At 19.0% G+C, this 20485-nt stretch overlaps 6 protein-coding genes across 6 annotated transcripts in view; 4 read left to right on the top strand and 2 right to left on the bottom strand. All coding sequences in view use genetic code 6, as the record gives it.

Moving 5' to 3' along the window:
* The window catches only part of TTHERM_001334234 (hypothetical protein), a gene marked incomplete at both ends in the record, with an annotated part of 1317 nt that extends 678 nt beyond the window's left edge, over positions 1-639 (top strand). Inside the window, 3 exons of the mRNA XM_012797353.1 lie at positions 1-24; positions 111-414; positions 575-639. The exon at positions 1-24 is cut by the window's left edge and continues 678 nt beyond it. Coding sequence (XP_012652807.1) covers positions 1-24; positions 111-414; positions 575-639 — 393 coding nt within the window. The remainder of the gene's footprint in view (positions 25-110; positions 415-574) is intronic.
* A 1448-nt stretch (positions 640-2087) lies between these two features.
* Positions 2088-5318, top strand: TTHERM_01334240 (hypothetical protein; the record flags this gene model as incomplete). Its single annotated transcript, XM_001014542.3, has 12 exons — positions 2088-2123; positions 2187-2236; positions 2313-2399; positions 2583-2672; positions 2997-3086; positions 3306-3395; positions 3540-3629; positions 3988-4077; positions 4523-4612; positions 4804-4893; positions 5065-5154; positions 5228-5318. The coding sequence occupies 12 exons, from the start codon at positions 2088-2090 to the stop codon at positions 5316-5318; spliced, it is 984 nt and encodes a 327-aa protein (XP_001014542.3).
* Positions 5319-5847: 529 nt separating this feature from the next.
* TTHERM_01335240 (hypothetical protein) lies at positions 5848-9022 on the bottom strand (the record flags this gene model as incomplete). The annotated part of the gene is made up of 14 exons (XM_001014543.2): positions 5848-6196; positions 6378-6467; positions 6626-6715; positions 6867-6956; positions 7045-7134; positions 7300-7389; positions 7492-7581; positions 7776-7865; positions 8009-8098; positions 8293-8382; positions 8517-8606; positions 8718-8767; positions 8833-8937; positions 8999-9022. 14 exons carry the CDS (start codon positions 9020-9022, stop codon positions 5848-5850), a joined length of 1428 nt encoding a protein of 475 aa, XP_001014543.2.
* A 1139-nt stretch (positions 9023-10161) lies between these two features.
* TTHERM_01335260 (hypothetical protein) lies at positions 10162-11817 on the bottom strand (the record flags this gene model as incomplete). Its single annotated transcript, XM_001014545.2, has 5 exons — positions 10162-10288; positions 10540-10629; positions 10877-10966; positions 11218-11307; positions 11555-11817. 5 exons carry the CDS (start codon positions 11815-11817, stop codon positions 10162-10164), a joined length of 660 nt encoding a protein of 219 aa, XP_001014545.2.
* Positions 11818-11873: 56 nt separating this feature from the next.
* TTHERM_001335267 (hypothetical protein) lies at positions 11874-12467 on the top strand (the record flags this gene model as incomplete). The annotated part of the gene is made up of 3 exons (XM_012797354.1): positions 11874-11924; positions 11997-12034; positions 12323-12467. 3 exons carry the CDS (start codon positions 11874-11876, stop codon positions 12465-12467), a joined length of 234 nt encoding a protein of 77 aa, XP_012652808.1.
* Positions 12468-15811: 3344 nt separating this feature from the next.
* Positions 15812-19980, top strand: TTHERM_001335275 (cyclic nucleotide-binding domain protein; the record flags this gene model as incomplete). The annotated part of the gene is made up of 14 exons (XM_012797355.1): positions 15812-15850; positions 15910-15959; positions 16196-16285; positions 16535-16624; positions 16786-16875; positions 17135-17224; positions 17496-17585; positions 17825-17914; positions 18139-18228; positions 18473-18562; positions 18936-19025; positions 19237-19326; positions 19601-19690; positions 19902-19980. 14 exons carry the CDS (start codon positions 15812-15814, stop codon positions 19978-19980), a joined length of 1158 nt encoding a protein of 385 aa, XP_012652809.1.
* Positions 19981-20485: the final 505 nt, after the last annotated feature.

A 20485-nucleotide genomic window follows, 5' to 3' on the forward strand; every position in this document is an offset into this window, starting at 1 on the left:
AACTTATAATAAAGCTAATTAATTGTTAACTTAATAATTGTTCTAACGAACTACTTAATGAACTCACTTAAATTGTTTTAAAGATTGAAAATTTTCTAAACAAGTAATAGGTTAATATTGGCTAAACTGATGAACATCATACATTCCCATTTGACTAACTCAATTCATAATAAATGTAAAAACTTAAAAATTTAGCTCATCTTACAGAAAAACAAACAGAAGAAATACTATGCCTTATCACAGAATTCAAATAAAAGAACTAAACCAACAATTCTACAATTTAACTAAGAAGAAATCAAAATGAAGAGAAAGAAGCCTTAAATAGATTTAATCAATTAATCTACAATAAATCTAATTACTGCAAAAAAGAATTCCTTTAAAATTGTTAATCTGCAGCCTAGAAGTTCCCTGAATGTATAAATCAAATTTATTTGCAAGATAAAAATATATTTTAAGAAAATTGTAATCCAATCAATTTTTAAGACATATAGGATAAATAGCTTAAAGATATAAATATTTTAGTTGCTAAAATAGCATAATTATCAAATTAATATGGTATAAATTATTAATAAAGTTAAAATCCTATTCAATAATACTAAAAAAACTCTTTTTAAATTCAATAAAAATTAAAAAATATGATTAATGACAATAATATTAGCAAATAAATATCATAACTACTTGTTAATTATCCATTATTTGAACTCTTAAATAGTTAAATTAATTTTTAACCAAAAAAATTTGCATTTGTTGAGTTCAATCCTATATATTGAGATTTAAGTAAATAGCTTGAATTAAAAAAAAATGTACAAGGGAATTTATAAATAGTTAAATAAGATTATATAACTGGATAGATAATTACAAAAGATAGATTAGATATTAATAAAAATTATATTTTTAGAGTGACAATAAATTCAAATTTTGATGAATATTCTCATATAGCAATAGGAATAATGGAATAATCAAAAGCTTTTTAGAATGCCTCAGAGATTATAATTTATGCTTTTACACATATTAATCTAATAGAGGTTTAGATATAATTGAAAAAGGTTAAAATTTATATGAAGAAGGAAAAAAATTATAAGGAATTGAAGTGAGAATTAATATTTCTAAAAGAATTTTAAAATTTTGTAGTTATCCAAATTATAACCATATAAACTCATGTAAAGCTTAAAAGATACAAGATATTGATTATAATTTTTGTATTCAAATTAAGGGTTTTAAAGGAAATTTTATTTTGGAGGTTGAAACAATATCAGACGTAAGTGATGATGCATTTTAAACTTTTAATTGAATTAGAAAATTTTAACAATAAGAAAATTTAATAATTTAAATAGAAATATATATTTTAAAAAATGTTGTTTCTCTAAATATTAGTTTATATTAATGGATGGAAATATATCAAATAATAAACAATAAAATTAATTAATTAATTCATCTAATAAATAGATAGTTTAAATTAATTACTTTTTTTCTTAAATATTTTAAAAGACAAAAAAAAATTGAACTAAATATTTTTTATAAATTAATTTATGTTAAAAATTTAAAATATAACAATTGATAGATTAAACTGTTAGTAGATCGCTTTATCGATTTCAAAAATTAAATAATTTTTATTAAATCTTTATTTAAATCCTCATAAATATCTCCATATATATGAAAATTTTATTTTTATAAAATTTATTAATATGATCCTCATTTACTAAAATTTTTTGAAATATTTGGAGTTAATTAATGATGGTTTAAAGTAAGTTATTTATTTATTTATTTATTTAATGTATCTTTAAATTTTGTTTGCATCATACAAATAATTGAAATCATAATGTTATTTTAAATACAAATATAAAATGAATGTATTTACTCCAAAATATAAAATCCCAGTCTTTCATATATTAGCATATATATTTATTGTATTTATAAATATAAATACAAAGCTAAGTAGACATAATTGATTTTTTCATTTTTAAAATATTTTAATAAATGAGAATTTATTTACTTTAGACTAATTTTATTTTTACTTTTAATTAATTAATTAATTAATTAAATTTATTTCTATTAGATTGATATTTAAAAATTATTTGAAAATAAAAATGAATTGCTTAAAATACTTTGATAATTTATTGACAGTAAAATTAATTTATTATTTATTCAAATATTAACTCTTAAATTTACTTTTTGAAACAAAATAGTTCTAAAAAAGTGATTTTTTGTCACACTCTAATCTTCATATTTCAATAAGGTAATAATAAAGATATATTTTTGAATTCAAAAACCATTATTTGTTAATTTTAATCTTGAATTTTAATAAATAAAAGTTCTTAAATTGGTAACAAAGAAATATTGACTTTAAGTTCAGCTTTAGAAAAATGTACTAACCTCTAAAATTTGAGGCTCCAACTATAGTAATTAATTTATTATAATTAATTATCATTTATATTTATTTACTTACTTATTTACTTAAAGCTATTTCTTTTTTCTTTATAAATAAAAGAAATTCAATTAGTTTAATTAATTTATTTTCTTGGAAACATATAATTAATTAATTAATTAATTAGTCATTTTAACTATCAATATTTTTAAAAAAGGAATAAAAAAATTGGTCCTGGTGCTATGTTAGATTTAGGCCTTGCTTTAGCATAGTGTCTTCATCTTTCAAATCTGAATTTACAAATTTAGTAAAATAAAATTAAAGTTGTTTTTATTTTCTTTTTTTAGCTATTCAATAGAAAATAGAATGAATGATTACATACACCATTAAAATTTATTCAAATGTTTTAAAAATTAGTAGTTTTGTATAAAAAATTTTATTGATTATTTAAATATTTTATATTAAAATTTATAATCACTTTTATTAATCAAAATCTTATCTTTTGCATTGTTATAATTTTTTAATTGCAAAATTACAATAAAATTTTAATAAAAATTAAGGTTTCCTTTAAAATTAAATTATATCAAATTCTTCTTTGAGTTTTTTTTATTATTCAAATATAAAATAATAGTTGGAATTCTATTTAAGCAGAAGGAGCTTCTGATTTAGGCATTGGTTTAGGAAAATGCATTAATCTATCAACCCTATTTCTTAACATTAGGTAAAAACTACTTTATTATTTATTTATTTATTAATTTTATTAGTTTTTTTGTTTGTTTATATTTAATTTTTATAAAAACATTTATTTTTATTCAAAAAACAAGAATTTTTTAGTTAATTTTAAAGATAGCTTATTTGATTTTAAATTTATTTTTTTTCTTCTTTAATAGCCATTTAATTTTAATATGTTTATTCTTTTAATTACTAAAATTGTTAAAAGTGGCAATTAAATTTATGATAAAGGCACATAAAATTTAAGTTTAAGTCTAGCAAAATGCTCTAAGCTAACTACATTAACTCTCGATATTAGGTAAGAATTAGATATTTAAAAAGTATTTAAATTTAAGCTTTTGCGTTTTATCAGCAGCATGAAAGAGTTAGCAAAAAAAATAAATAATTTTCATATAATATTTTTTTTAAATTTATTCATTATTTCAAAATTTTTTAATTAAAGTAATAATCAAGTTAGCGATGATGGTATATCTTGTTTAGGCAGTGTATTGTAATCATTTACTAAAATGGAATCTTTGACCTTAATACTCTTGTAAAGATTAATAAATTTGCTCTTTAATTTTTAAATACTGCTAAAAATCTAAATACTAAATTTCATTTAATTAAATCTTTTTATTTTTATTGAAATACTTTAATTTTTTCAATTTATTTTCATTTTTAAAGTTTTTAATCATTTTATTAAAAATATGTAAGCTTGTAATTTAATTATTAAATTTAACTTTTTGATTGATATATTTTCTTATCTATTTATTATTCCACTTCATTATTTTTAAAACTTAAAAAACAATACTCATTTATTGTTCTAGTTTAATTTTTTATTTTATTTATTTTTTTTTTTTTTAGTTGTAAATTATACAATTATAATATCATAAATATATCAAAAATTAAAGTAGCAATTAAATCGGGTCACTTGGTTCTTCAAATTTAGGTCTTGGTATAGCTGGTTGTATTTCTCTCTCTTCTTTAACAATTAATCTTAGGTAGTCAAATTCCTATTATTTAATTAATTTGTATATTGGCTCTACTTTTTTATCAATAAAAATACAAAATTAAAAATAGAAATTTATTTAAATTTATAAAAAATATACTACTAAAGATTAAAAAAATTATCAGAAATACCCTCAAAATTAAAATTTTTGGTTTTAAAAAAGTATGTAAAAGAGTTATTTTGTAAAATAGAAAATGAGGGTCTTATTTTTGAGTTTTTACATAGATTTTTTATTAATTTATAACAATTTTATTACCTTTTTGCTTCGATGGTATTTTAATAAAAAAATATCATTAATAAATTAAAATATTACTTGATTTTTCATTCATTCATTTTACATTTTCAACAATTATTTTTAGATTTTTGTTTCAACTAAAATTTTTATTTAATTAATTTTTATTCGTTTTAAATTAAAATTACTTTAAATAAACTCATAGATGGAATAAAATTGGATCATTAGGTGCATAAAATTTAAGCTCTGCTTTGTCAAATTGCCCTAAACTGTAAATATTGAGATTGGATTTGAGGTAAATTAGATAAATTTTTTCTTAAGTTTTTTTATTTTTTAATATTATGTTTTAGAAAGAGAAAAATTATTATAATTTATAAATTAAACTCAATGATTTGAAAGTTTAATTAATTTATTTCACCTAAAATACAAGTTTTCATTCATTATTAAATTTTCTTTAAATTATATTATTTCTTTTTAACTTAATAGTAGTAATGAAATTGGTGATGAAGGCGCTATAGGATTAGGCTCTCATTTAAAAAAATTTACTAACCTGTTTGCTTTTTCACTTGAGCTTTGGTATTAAACATTTTCTATTTTTATCATAATTTAGAAATTAAAATATAAAAATCAGATCTTTCTATTTTAATTTCAATCTAAAATAGTCATTGGTTTCAATATTATATATATACTACTTATTTCGATGATTCAAAATATTGAATAAAAAATTTTTATTAATCTTGATAAAAGTTGGAATTAAATTGGAGATCTTGGTTTGTAGTACTTATGTTCTTCTATAGTAACTTGCTCTAATATTTAATTTATTAAGTTTGATATCAGGTAATATTATTTTATTGAAAGTTTTACTTTTTAAATTATTTAAAATAATATCAACACATTTAAATTTTAAAAGTGATAATAAGATTAGTAAGAAATATCATCAATATTTAAGAACTCAATTAAATAAAATCAAGAGATTAGTGAAGAAAATTATGCCTCTGTGATTTATTTTATATCATTAAAATTGTTTCCTTTATTTATTTTTGCTTATTACTGTAAAAAATATGATCAAATTAATTTTTATCTAAAATAATTTTTATACTAAAATAAATTCAAATTTAACATTGAATTTAATAAAAATATATTAATTAATATATATTAGATTTAATGAATGATAATATTTTTATACTTTTGAAATACAATATTTTAATTATTCATATATAGTACTCCTGGTGTTTGTGGGGGGGGGAGGGTTGGTGAGAATTAATGAGAATTTATAATATATATTTAATGAAGAAAGATTCATTCATTTTAAATTATATTTAGACTAAAAATAAAAAGAACCAGACAAACACATAAGTAAACATACATGATATAAATTTATTTATCTTTGTAAAATATCTATTTGTATAGACTGATATTTATTTGTCTTTTGAAGTCATTCATGGTTTTATTTTTATATTACTTAAGTCAATATACCTAAAATAAGAAATTAATTAATATCGCAAGCTTATCTATCTTTCTATCTATGTATCAGTTTTTGATACTAACTAATCTCTTCATTTTTAAAACTTTCGTTTTCTTTAGTCTTCTAATGTAACTTAATTTGAAAAATTATAAAAATAATGATTAAAATAAAAATCTCTATTTATTAATTTAATCAGTTAAATTTTCTTTATTTTTTGTTTATCTTTTTAAATCAAAAAATTCAAAATGATTTTATTCCCTTTTAAATATAAAAAAATTAATTAAATAAATTGAATATTGATACTAGTGAGGCATTTATAAAGTTGAGAGTTAAGTGCATTTGGCTAAAATACAAAGTAAACTTTCCATATCACTTTCATTAATGATCTCTTCTAATCCTTAATCAAAAATGTTCCTAAAAATTACATCCAAAAATTAAATATAATCATACGTATAAACAAAAAATATATTAATAATTAAAATTAAAATTGTAAAAAAATATATAAATCAAAATTATTTAAATAATTGTAGAGAATATGTTGAGCAATTAAAAAAACACAAATATTTAATTATATAAATATTTTAATAATTTTTACTCAAAGAATAAGATGAATGCTTACAATTTAGGCATCTTAACTAAAGCTGAGCACAAATCTTAAAGACTTTAAAAATCAATGTCATTTTTACTTTTATTTATTTAAAATCAATTTGTTAATAAAATAGATTAATTTGTCAAAAGTAAGTAGTTTAACAATAATATTTTTTTAAATATTCGATAAAGTAGACTTTAAATAAGCTTTTGTTTATTTATATGAAAAAATAAATTTAAAAGAATAAAATTTACGATAAATCAAGCTCCAAAATAGAGAGTTTGCTTTAAATAGGTAGAGTTGAAGCAAACATTGATAAACCCTTAGCTCCAATAAAATTTGATCTTTTTCAAAAAAAGCATTTATTTAAAAATTAATAAATAAATAAATTAAAATGATGATTTCTTTTTCTGTTAAAAATATTTTTAATATTTTTTTAATTTTTTATGATATTAACCAAAAAAATAATAAATTAATAGATTTATTGATTGATACTAAAGATAAAGTTTCAAATGTGAGAGATTTGTCTTATTTGCTAAAGCAGAACCTAAACCAGATATTCCCAAATCTCTAATATTATTACCACTTTTAGAATAATTTTTTATTATTTAATTTTATATTAGTTAATTCATCTTAAATATTAAAGACCAATAAATAAATATGTTAATTTTACAACAAACAAAGAGTGAGGTATTTGAGGTTAGAACATTTTGATAACTCAGAGCATAAATCCTATGTTCCTTTAAAGTCAATTTTATTTTAGCTTTTAAGTATTTAGATAAATTAATTATTTAAATTTTATTAAAGAAAGAAAGAAAGCAATAAAAATTTCTATTGTATGAAAGGATTAGTCTTCACAATTAAATATTTTTATTTACAATCAAAAATTTATTTTAAAATAAAAAAGTAAGTAATTTAGAAATTTTACTCTAGTCCTAAACTTAAAGTAGTAAGATTTTTTATTTTTGCTAAAGCAGAGCCTAAATATAAGGCACCCTATTCACATAAGCTACAAACACTTTTAAAATATTTAGTTCAAAAAAAAAAAAGTAAGTTTAATTTAAAGAAAGGAAATTAATTAATTATTTTGATAAATTTTGTTAAATTTAATTTTATTTACAAAAGGTCTAACTTTATTTCTGTTAGATTCGTACAATTTTCTAAAGTAGAAACTAAACCAGAAGCACCTTTTGGGCCAATATAATTGAAACTATATAAAAATTAAATAAATATATTAGATAATAGCTATTTAATATCATATTAAATAAAAACAGAATTTTATTTATGAAATTTTATAATAAAATACAAATTAAATAAAGCATAATTAATAAATTCTTATGATAGTAAATAAAGAATATTTATTTATATTTGAAATTAACTGATAAAAATTAATATATTTTTTACCTTGTGTTTAGATTAAGAGTTTAAAGTTACAAATACTAACCTAGCATTTACCCTAATATCTAAGCACCTTAGCTTCCAATATTATTTGATCTAAATTTATTTTAACAATTAATTTGTAGTTTAAAATATTATTAAGGAATTAATTTTTCTAAATGAGAAATTGATTTATTATTAAATTTTATTTTTTAGACTATTACAAAAAGATAAAATTAAGTTAGCAGTTAATTAATTACTTGATATCCAGATTTAAAGTTTAGAGATTAGAGCATTTTACCAAAGCAGAACTTAAGTTAGATATGCCTTATTCTGTAATGTTATTGTAACTTTTTAGATATTAAATGAATGAATGTAAATTATAACCAACAAAAACAAAAAAATCTAATAAATAAATAAATGCATTGAGTAAACGTTATCTATTAAGTTTTTAATTTCTTGTTGTTAAGTAAAAATATTATTTATATGATTTTTGCATTTATGAAAATTAATGATCAATAATAATGAATGAGGTTAATTTTACAATAGGTCAAGTTTCAAATTTGAAAGATTCACACAATTAGACAGAGCATTACATAAAAATAAAATAAGTTTATCACCTAAGTTATTTCCACTAAATAAAAATTAATAAAAAATATTATAATTAGCAAATAAAAAAAGAAGGAAGAATGATTTGTATCAAATTATCATTCAAAATTGAGTGAAATTTTTATGAATTATTTATTAATTTATTGATGAAGCATTTACTTCAATATTAGTTTCAAGATGGACAGATTAACACATTTTTTAAAAACAGAGCTTAAATTTGTTAAGTCTTGTTCCCCAATTAACTTATAGCTTTATTTTTGATGAAATAAAATAATTTCATAAATTTTTTTAAAATAACTAAAATTTATTTAAATGCAAGTTGATAAATTTTTATAAAAGAATTAATAATTAAAAGTTAACTTTAGATCAAGATGGATGGAAGTGTCTGATGCTAGGGAAGAGCTAAGTAACTTTTGTTTAAAATTATGTTTATGTATGAATGTATTTATTATTCAAATTAAGTTAAGTTTTATACTTCCTAAGTACTTTAGTAAATTTTTTTTTCTTCTATCTATTTTTGGTCAGTTTAATTTTTATTTTGAAGAGGAGAATTTTTATTTTTAAGAGGAGAATTTAGAAACTTTTGTTATAAAAAAATTTATATTTATATTTAATAGAAAATTTAAATATTATTTTATTACATCTAAAAAGCTGTTATATTACATTTTCTATTATTTTATTTTTCTTATTTTACTTTTAGCAAATTTTTTACAAATTTAATTAAGAATACTTTATTATCTAAATTTTGATTAATGATTTACTAATTAAAGATAAAGGTAAGTAAATTAATCTATCTATATTCTGATATTTATTTAGGTTTTATAATAAATTAGAAATTTTTTAGTTAATTACTTATTTATGATAAATCCTAAAAAATTAATTTAATAAAATAAATAGCCTATTAACTTAAATAAGATAAAAATTTAATTTTATTTATCAATTTAAATTTCAATAGTAAGATAAGTAAGTCAAAAGAACAAAAAATAACTACTGTAGTTCCTCGTAGTCTTGGATTCTTGGCATTAAGAGTTTCCTATGTCGAGGAATGAGGAACACAAAAATTAAAATAAAAAGTAAAATTTGATTTCTCCCTGAGGTTTTATTTAAACCATGGTATCTAATTAATTAATCATGATAAATAAAAAAAGGATAGAAATATGATTCATGGATAATATTTAAGATTAAAATATTATTGGTGTATTAAAGCTTGGCATTTATATAATTTAATAAGATATAATATAAAACTAAAAGTTTCAAATTATTTGATCACTTTTGGAGAATACTGAGGGTTTGTTTGCTTAAGAGGATTTAATTTATTTAAGTAAATTCAATTATTTTATTTTTTTATTTTTAATAAATAATTTATTTACTTACAAAAATATGAATGATATTTATAAATATAAAATCAATAATAACATCTTTAAATTTATTTATATTTTAGGTTAAAAATACTTTTTCAAAATATTTTTTCATAAAATATATAATATTGTTCAAACATTTTATATTTATTATTCCTTTTTTTCAACAGTTGCTTATCAATATATTCTAAATACAACTAATCTTTATAATTTAAGGCACTTGTTTATTACTTTGAATTTTTATGATTCATTCATTGGGCTAAAACTTTTATAATAAATATGTGCAAATTTTAAATAAATATCAAAATAGAATAAACTTTTAAATTAAAAATTATTCTTTAAATTAATAAATAAAATAATATTAGTGCAACAAAAAAGATAAAAAAATTAATCAAATAAATTCAAAGAGCTTTTTTGTTTTATTTTCATTTTTATAGTTTAAAATATCACAATCCAAAACAAATAAACTGTTTTTACAAAAGTTAAAGGTAAAGTGCCAAATTTGAGAGATTAATGCAATTTGCTAAACCAGAACATAAGCCTGATACACCTATTGTATCAATTTAATTAGAACTTTTTAAATATAGAAGAAAAAATATATCATTAAATAGTTAATTAGAAGGAAAAAATATGAAATAATAAGATTAATTAATTCATAATAAAAGCAAAAGTTGAAAATAAAATATTGAGCTAAATTAACAAAGAAAGAACAAAAAAAAAGTAAGCAAAATAAAAAGAAAAAGAAATAAGAACTTTATTGTTTTTAATTATTTTTTATAATTAATAATATCACAATCCAAAACAAACAAACAAACTGTTTTTACTCTAGAAAAAGTGTCAAATTTGAGAGATTAATGCAATTTGCTAAAGCACGACCTAAGACTGATGCACCTTCATTACCAATTTAATTAGAACTTTTTAAATATTGAAGAAAAAATATATCATTAAATAGTTAATTAGAAGGAAAAAATATGAAATAATAAGATTAATTAATTAATAATAAAAGCAAAAGTTGAAAATAAAATGATGAGCTAAATTAATAAAGAAAGAATAAAAAAAGTAAGCACAATAAAAAGAAAAATAAAAAAAAGAGCCTTATTGTTTTTAATTATTTTTTACAATTAAAAATATCACAATCCAAAACAAATAAACTGTTTTTACCTAAGTTCAAGTGTCAAATTTGAGAGATTAATGCAATTTGCTAAAGCAGGATATAAGCCTGATGCACCTTCATCACCAATTTAATTAAAACTTTTTAAATATTGAAGAAAAAATATATCATTAAATAGTTAATTATAAGGAAAAAATATAAAATAATAAGATTAATTAATTAATAAGAAAAGTAAAAGTTGAAAATAAAATGATGAGCTCAATTAACAAAGAAAGAACAAAAAAAAATTAAGCAAAAGAAAAAGAAAAAGAATTAAGAACTTTATTGTTTTTAATTATTTTTTTTAATTAAAAATACCACAATCCAAAACAAACAAATAAACTGTTTTTACCCAAAGTAAAGTGTAAAATTTGAGAGATTAATGCAATTTGCTAAAGCACGACCTAAGCATGATGCACCCATTGCACCAATTTAATTATCACTTTTTAAATATTGAAGAAAAAATATATCATTAAATAGTTAATTAGAAGGAAAAAATATGAAATAATAAGATTAATTAATTAATTAATAATAAAAGCAAAAGTTGAAAATAAAATGATGAGCTAAATTAACAAAGAAAGAATAAAAAAAGTAAGCACGAAAAAAAGAAAAAGAAAAATGAGCTTTTTTGTTTTTAATTAGTTTTTATAATTTAAAATTTCACATCGAAAACAAAAAACTATTATTACCTTAGGCCAAGTGTCAAATTTGAGAGATTAATGAAATTTGTTAAAGCAGAACATAAGCCTAGTGCACCTTCATGACCAATTTAAGAAGGGCTAAGCGGCTCGAGTGGGCGAGTCGGAGGGTCTTAGCAGTGATATCGGGGGTTCGAATCCTATACCGCCCCCTTTATTTCGAAAAATTCCATGTAAAAATGTGAATGTTACCAGCGGTCTCCTTGGTAGGAGGGAAGGGCCAAATCTGATAGGTGGTAAAGAGGAGGCCCCATTCTGAACAGAAGATCTGGAATACAAATGGGAAGCGAGCATAATGCGTAGTCAAATCATGGAAGATTAGTAGAAATGCCATTAGGGTGTAGGTGACCCTTCCCTTCTAGTATATTACCCACAATTATATATAAATAAATTGGTATACGTATAATAATAATGTATAAGTAATTATATATAGGGCCCCTATCCCGAGTGCATGTAACCATGTGCGAGTATGTATGTATGTATGTATGTATGACCAATTTAATTGCTACTTTTTAAATATTGAAGAAAAAATATATCATTAAGTAGTTAATTAGAAGGAAAAAATGAAGAAAAAATATGAAATAATAAGATTTATATAAAGCAAAATTGAAAATAAAATGATGAGCTAAATTAACAAATAAAGAACAAAAAAAAGTAAGCAAAATAAAAAGAAAAAGAAATAAGAAATTTATTGTTTTTAATTAGTTTTTATAATTAAAAATATCACTATCCAAAACAAATTATCTGTTTTTACATAAGGTCAAGATTCAAATTTGAGAGATTAATGCAATTTGCTAAAGCTTAACCTAAGCCTGATGCACCTATTTCACCAATTTAATTGTTACTTTTTAATATTGAAGAAAAAATATATCATTAAATAGTTAATTAGAAGGAAAAAATATGAAATAATAAGATTAATTAATTAATAAGAAAAGTAAAAGTTGAAAATAAAATGATAAGCTCAATTAACAAAGAAAGAATAAAAAAAGTAAGCACAATAAAATAAAAAAAACTTTATTGTTTTTAATTAGTTTTTATAATTAAAAATATCACAATCCAAAACAAATAAACTGTTATTACTAAAGGCTAAGTGACAAATTAAAGAGATTAATGCAATTTGCTAAAGCACGACCTAAGCATGATGCACCCATTGCACCAATTTAATTAGAACTTTTTAAATATTGAAGAAAAAATATATCATTAAATAGTTAATTAAAAGGAAAAAATATGAAATAATAAGATTAATTTATTAATAATAAAAGCAAAAGTTTAAAATAAAATGATGAGCTAAATTAACAAAGAAACAACAACAAAAAAGTAATAAAAAGAAAAATAAAAAGAGCTTTATTGTTTTTAATTAGTTTTTACAATTAAAAATATCACAATCCAAAACAAATAAACTGTTTTTACTTAAGTTGAAGCTTCAAATTTGAGAGATTAATGCAATTTTCTAAAGTAAAACATAAGCCTAGTGCACCTTCATCACCAATTTAATTGCTACTTTTTAAATATTGAAGAAAAAATATATCATTAAATAGTTAATTAGAAGGAAAAAATATGAAATAATAAGATTAGTTAATTAATAATAAAAGTAAAAGTTGAAAATAAAATGATGAGCTAAATAAACAAAGAAAGAACAAAAAAAAGCAAGCACAATAAAAAGAAAAAGAAAAAGAGCTTTATTGTTTTTAATTAGTTTTTAAAATTAAAAATATCACAATCCAAAACTAATAAACTTCTTTTACCTAAGTCCAAGTGTCAAATTTGAGAGATTAATTCAATTTGCTAAAGCACGACCTAAGCCTGATACACCTTCATCACCAATTTAATTGTTACTTTTTAAATATTCAAGAAAAAATATATCATCAAATAGTTAATTAAAAGGAAAAAATGAAGAAAAAATATGAAATAATAATAAAAGCAAAAGTTGAAAATAAAATGATGAGCTAAATTAACAAAGAAAGAACAAAAAAAAGTCATCATAATAAAAAGAAAAAGAGCTTTATTGTTTTTAATTAGTTTTTACAATTAAAAATAACACAATCCAAAACAAATAAACTGTTTTTATGCAAGGCCAAGTGTCAAATTTGAGAGATTAATACAATTTGCTAAAGCACGTCCTAAGCATGATGCACCCATTGCACCAATTTAATTAGAACTTTTTAAATATTGAAGAAAAAATATATCATTAAATAGTTAATTAGAAGGAAAAAATATGAAATAATAAGATTAATTAATTCATAATAAAAGCAAAAGTTGAAAATATATTGATGAGCTAAATTAACAAAGAAAGAACAAAAAAAGTAAGCAAAATAAAAAGAAAAAGAAATAAAAAACTTTATTGTTTTTATAATTAAAAATGTCAAAGTCCAAAACAAATAAACTGTTTTTACTAAAGGATAAGTGTAAAATTTGAGAGATTAATGCAATTTGCTAAAGCAGAACCTAAGTCTGATGCACCCATCCTAGGTTTTCAAAATTTATTTTTTTCAAAAAAATGATATGTAATAAGAATATATGGTATATTTAATTTCAAATTTTACATTTTTTGAATTTAAAGCTTTCTAAAAACTCAAAAATAAAACTATTTAAAGCTAATTTAGCTTTATTATTATGTTATTAAGATTTATTATATTTCGCCTTTTATAAATTAAATAGGCATTTCACTCTAGTTAATTAGGAGGAAAAAATGAAGAAAATATATGAAATAATAAGATTAATTAGTAATTAATTAAATCATAAAATTAACAAAAATGAAAAAATAAGAAATAATAATAAAAGAAAAAGGAAAACAAATCAAATAAATTCAAAGAGCTTTAATGTTTTAAATTAACTTTAATAATTAAAAATATTACAACTCAAAACAAATAAACTGCTTTTATTAAGTGTAAGTTTTAATAGCAAAAAATGAAGAAAAAATATCAAATAATAAAAAATGAATAATAAATAATTAATTAAAAATTGAATTTAAAATAGCTAAAAATTTTTTTGTTTTAATAAAAATCAATAAATAATAATGATAATTTCTGTAATAAAAATTATTTATTTAAATAAATTGAAAATTTAATATACAAAAAATATTAATAATAATAAAAATAATATTTATAAATATAATATACTTGAGATCAATTTCAACAATCTAATGAGATAAAAGTGAAGAGCTTAAAAACTTTTTTTATTAATTTATATAAATTTAAAGGATATTAATATAAAAATTAATAATTACTTCTTCTAATCTTTTGTAATATTTAATCTATTATGCCATTTTTTTTTTTTCAAAAATATTGAATAGGAATTTATGAAATTTAATTAATAATAAATGGATAAAAAGAACAAATAAATATAATAATTAATTAATTATCAAATATTAATATATATATTTGGTTCTATGAAGTGATATCACAGAAAAATTAATTTAACATTCACTATTTAAACTTAATATTTGTATTTAAAACATATACTTAAAAATATATATTGTAGGAATTAGAGATGGCCAGTCATTTATTTAGTCCTATTTGAAAAAATTCTAGTAGTTAATTATTGTTCTTAAATATTATAAAAATAATATTTATAAGTAAATTTTTCTGTTTTAGTTCTGTAATTTTAGTAATATTTATAATATATGTAGTTATAGCAAGATGCCATACAAAAATTTGATGGTTTGCATGCCACTTATTATGAAATATATTTTTTTATTTATTTATTTATTTATTAAAAAATATGATTTTTATATTTTATAATAGAATTATAATTAATTACCGTAAATCCTCACCAGCAAACATAAATTTTCACCATATTTTGTGAATATTTATAAATAAATTAAATAAATAAATTTGAATTTTTTGCAAAATTTTATAAGAAAAACATCCCTCTCAAATTATCTCTTAATTTCTATTTTTGATCAATCAATTAAAAACTTAAATCAAGATTTCCTTTTTATGATTTTTATTAGTAGAATAATTTCTATCAAAATTTTATTCATTTATTTATTTATTTATTTTATTTTACTCTTAAAAAGCTGTTTTACAAAACATAAGAGAGATTTAAAAATATCTAATTATCTTTCCATTAATATTCTTAGAAGCAAGTAAATTTTTTTAATTGATATTTATTTGTTCTTTTTATCCAAATCAACTCAAATTAATTAAACCCAAATAAATATATTTATTTTTCATGTATTTATATTTAATTAAATTTATATTGATTGATATTTAATATCTTTGAAAAAATAAACAAATAAACAAATAAATGATATAATAGAAAAAATATTATAGATCTCTAAAACAAGTAATTAATTAATTTATTTTGAATGAATATTCTTTAAATTTATTTTAACTTATAAAAAGTTTTAAAAATCATAGCTTTCATCTCATAAAGTTCTCCATATTGATTTTACGTAAATCAAATTTATCAATATTAATCTTATTTGTTTGTGTTTATTTATCAAGTTTAAATAAATTATTATCTTTAAAATAGATAGATAGATAAATATTCACATCATATTTTTTTATTTAAGTTAATATTGATTGGTTAATTTAACTCATTTATTTTTATTAATTTTCAATTTAATTTATTTTGCCTAATTCCTTTTTTTTCCTTTTTAAATCAAATTAATTTTATTCTTTTCAATAGTTCATATAATTCTGATGATTAACTTGTTTTAAGATTAGCTTCTGCTTTAGAAAAGTGCACTAATCTCTAAAATTTAGAGTTTGATGCTTGGTAAAAATATTTGTGTTGGTTACTATATTTTTTAAATTAAAAATTAAATATCACCTTTTTGCTTTAGTTATTTATTTATTTACTTAATTATTCATATTATCATTTTTTTTCTCTGATTTAATTTAATTTAGTTCATTTATTTTTTAATTTTCAACTTTGATTTTTAATAAACTAATTCCTATTATTTCAAATTTTTTTATTCTAAAATAACTAACTAACTAATTTATTATTTTCTTCAATATAAAAAAGTTATAATAAAATAAGTGCAACTGGTGCATCAGGTTTAGGTATTTCTTTAGCAAAGTGTGCTAAACTCTCAGATTTGACGCTTAATTTCAAGTAAAAACTGTTTACTTATTTTAGACTATGATAATACTCTATCTCTTTTATTTTTTTATTATTAATTAATAATAATAATAATATTTCGTATTGTTCTTTAGCTTTCTTTCTTTCTTTCGAACTAACTAATTAACAATATATTTTTTTTAATGTTTAAAAAGTTCTAACCAAATTGGCGATGAAGGTGCATCAGGTTTAGGTTCTGCTTTAGCAAACTGCATTAATCTATCAAATTTGATACTTCTTCTTGAGTAATAAATGCTTATTTCTATTTAATTTTGATTTTTTTAATATGAATATAAAACAATAAAATTCCCTTGATTTACTTATTATTTTTTATTAGATTTATTTGCATTTTTATTTGATTGATACTTTTAAAAAAATCTATTTAAATCATTTTTTAATTTTTAATTTTTATTTCTAATTTTAAATTAATTTCTTATTATTTAATATTTTACTTTCAATTTACCTTCTTACTAACTAGTTTAATTTTCTTCATTTTTTAAAAAGGTAAAATTAAATTGGGGCAATAGGTGCATCAGGCTTAGTTTCTGGTTTATCAAAGTGCTCAAATCTCTCAAAATTAACACTTGATCTATAGTAAAAACTGTTTATTTGTTTTGGATTGTGATATTTTTTAATATTTAAATGAATTTAATAAAATAAAACTCTTTTGATTTATTTGTTTTTTAATTTTGATTATAAATTTTTGTATTAATTTAACATTTTTTTAATTTTCAACTTTTGCTTTCATGATTAATTAGCTTTTAATTATTTTTTCTTCATTTTCTCCTTCTAACTAACTAACTAACTAACTAACTAACTAACTAACTAACTAACTTTAATTATCTTTTCTTCAATATTTAAAAAGCTTTAACTAAATTGGTGATGAAGGTCTATCAGGTTTAGGCTCTGCTTTAGCAAACTGCATTAATCTATAAAATTTGACACTTATTCTTGGGTAACAAATTCTTATTTCTTTTTGATTGTGATACATTTTAATATGAATATAAAACAATAAAATTCCCTTGATTTACTTATTATTTTTTAGTAGATTTATTTGAATTTTTATTCTATAATACTTTAAAAAAAATCTATTTAACTCATTTTTAAATTTAAAATTTCTTATTATTTAATATTTAACTTTAAACTTTCCTTTTTACATCCTAATATAATATATATACTTCATTATTTAAAAAGGGTTAAAAATATTGGTGCAATTAGTGTATCAGACTTAGCTTATGGTTTAGCAAAGTGCTCAAATCTCTCAAATTTGATTTTTGTTTTGAAGTGATATTTATTTTTTAATATTAAAATCAATTAAAAAAATAAAACTCTTTTGATTTATTTGTTTTTTAATTTTTATTAAAAATTTTTTATATTAATTTAAATTATTTTTTAATTTTCCAATTTTACTTTGATTAATTATTAATTAGCTTGTTAATATTTCAATATTTTTCATCATTTTTTCCTACTAAATAACTTTGTTTATCTTTTTTTCAATATTTAAAAAGCCAAAGTTTAATTGGTGATGAAGGCGCATCAGTCTTAGGCTCTGCTTTAGCAAACTGCAAAAATCTATAAAATTTGAGTCTTAGTCTCACGTAAAAATTAAAGAGAGATATTTTTAAATTGTATTGAAAAAAATAAAACTCTTTTATTTTATCTATTTATTAACTTTTTATTTGATTTTTGCTTTTTTATTTTAATTATTTATTTATTCTTCTGTTAAATCAACTCATTTATTTGAATATTTTCAAATATTAAATAAATCATTTCTTATTATTTTGTATTTTTTTTTCATTTTTAATTTTAATAAACTAAAAATATTATCTTTAATATTAAAAGTTACAGTAATATTGGCGATTAAGGTGTATCAAATTTAAGTATTGCTATAGAAAACTCTATTAATCTCTTAAACTTGACACTTAATCTCACGTAAAAGCAGTTTATTTGTTTTGGATTATGATATTTTTTAATATAAAATTATTTTAAATTAATATTACTCTCTCTTTTGGTTTATTTATTAATTTATTAAATTTATTAATATTTAATTTATTTAAATTTTATTGTAATTTTGAATTTGATATTATTTAACTTTAATATGAATTTTAAACAATAAAATTCTCTTTTATTATTTATTAGCTAGCTTGTTATTTTAAATATTTATCTTTACTTTACTTTTTTCCTGTTAATTTAATTTAACTTTAAATTTTTAGCTTTTTTTTATTCTTTATTATTAAAAATTTTCATATCTTTATTTATTATTTCTTCTTTCTAAATAATTTTATTTTTTTCATAATTTTAAAAGGAACAATCATATTGGTTCAATTGGTGTATCACACTTGGGTTCTGCTTTAGCAAGCTGCCCTAAACTCTCATACTTGACACTTGATCTTTCGTAATAACATTTATTTTTTTTCTTAGTTATATTTATTTTAGCCTTATTATTTGATTTATTAATTTTTATTTCATTGTAATTTTCCTTTTTTTCCAATTAAATCACCTCTAAATTTTCAATATTTTTTCAAATTTTTTATTATTTAAATTTTTCAAATCTTTATTAATTTTTTCATACAAACAAATTTTATTTTTTTTTTAAATTTGAAAAGTAACAATGAAATTTGTGCAATCGGTGCATCAGACTTAGGCTCTGCTTTAGAAAGCTGCCCTAAACTCTCGTATTTGGATCTTTATCTGAAGTAAAAAGAGTTCATTTTTTTTATTGTTGCCTTCATTTTATTATTAGAAAGAATTTAAAACAATAAAATTCTCTTGGTTTATTTATTTATTAGCTTTTTATCTGATAAATTTATTTTTTATTTGTAATTATACTTTTTTTTAATGTACTTAACTCATTTAAAAATTTTTTAATTTTGCTTTAACTAATAATTAACTTCAAATTATCTCTTGCTTTCTTAATTTTTTAACTCTTACCAAATAATTATTTAATTATTATATTCAATATTTAAAAAGTGGTAATTAAATTGGTGATGAAGGTTTATTAAGTTTAGGTTCTGCTTTAGCAAACTGCACTTATCTCTCTAATTTGAATATTGGTAGGTTGTAATAAAAACAGTTTATTTGTTTTGAATTTTGATTTTTTTTAATATAAAAATGAATTTAAAACAATAAAATTCTTTAAATTTATTTATTAAATTTTTTATTCTTGATACTGTTTTTTTTTTCTCTTTCTCAAAATAAACTATTTTTTAATTTATTTTTATATCTTACTAATAATATTGCTTGATATATTTATTCTAATTTATATTAATAGAGAAGGCGAAAGCAATTAAAAATTTAAGAATAAGTGTCTTAAATAAAAAAGATTAGTCTTCTTTAGATAAGATTGTTGATAGTAGATAAATAATCAGAAGAGGATAAATTATTTCAAAAAATATTTTAATAATAAAATAATGTGTTTTATTTTTAATTATTTTTTGTAAAATTTGTATTAGAAACCATATACATATCCTATTTATTTCAGAAATTCGATTTCAGATTTTTTTACTTAGATCATTCAAAAAGTAATCCAATATTTGATATTCTCTTTTTTATGTATTAGATAATTGCATAGCTTTTATATATTTAAAAATAAAAGAGATTATAACTATTAATAGTAATATTAGATAGAAGAAATTGCATAGATAGTGGACTGTGTATTTAAAAATTTAAAAAACAAAATTTTTATTTGGTCAATCAAGAAAATTGAATATTTAACTTATATTAAAGCTTGGTCGGACTCATTTACATTTTAAGCTATTCACTGAGAGTTAGAGCAAATAATAGGTCGAAATTTCATTCATTAGACTCTAGTAAATCGGTTAGTAAAGTGCTTTAAGAAGGGGAGAGAAGTGTACA

This window comes from Tetrahymena thermophila, assembly GCF_000189635.1.
Source record: "Tetrahymena thermophila SB210 genomic scaffold scf_8254661, whole genome shotgun sequence".
NCBI classification, from domain to species: Eukaryota; Ciliophora; class Oligohymenophorea; order Hymenostomatida; family Tetrahymenidae; genus Tetrahymena; species Tetrahymena thermophila.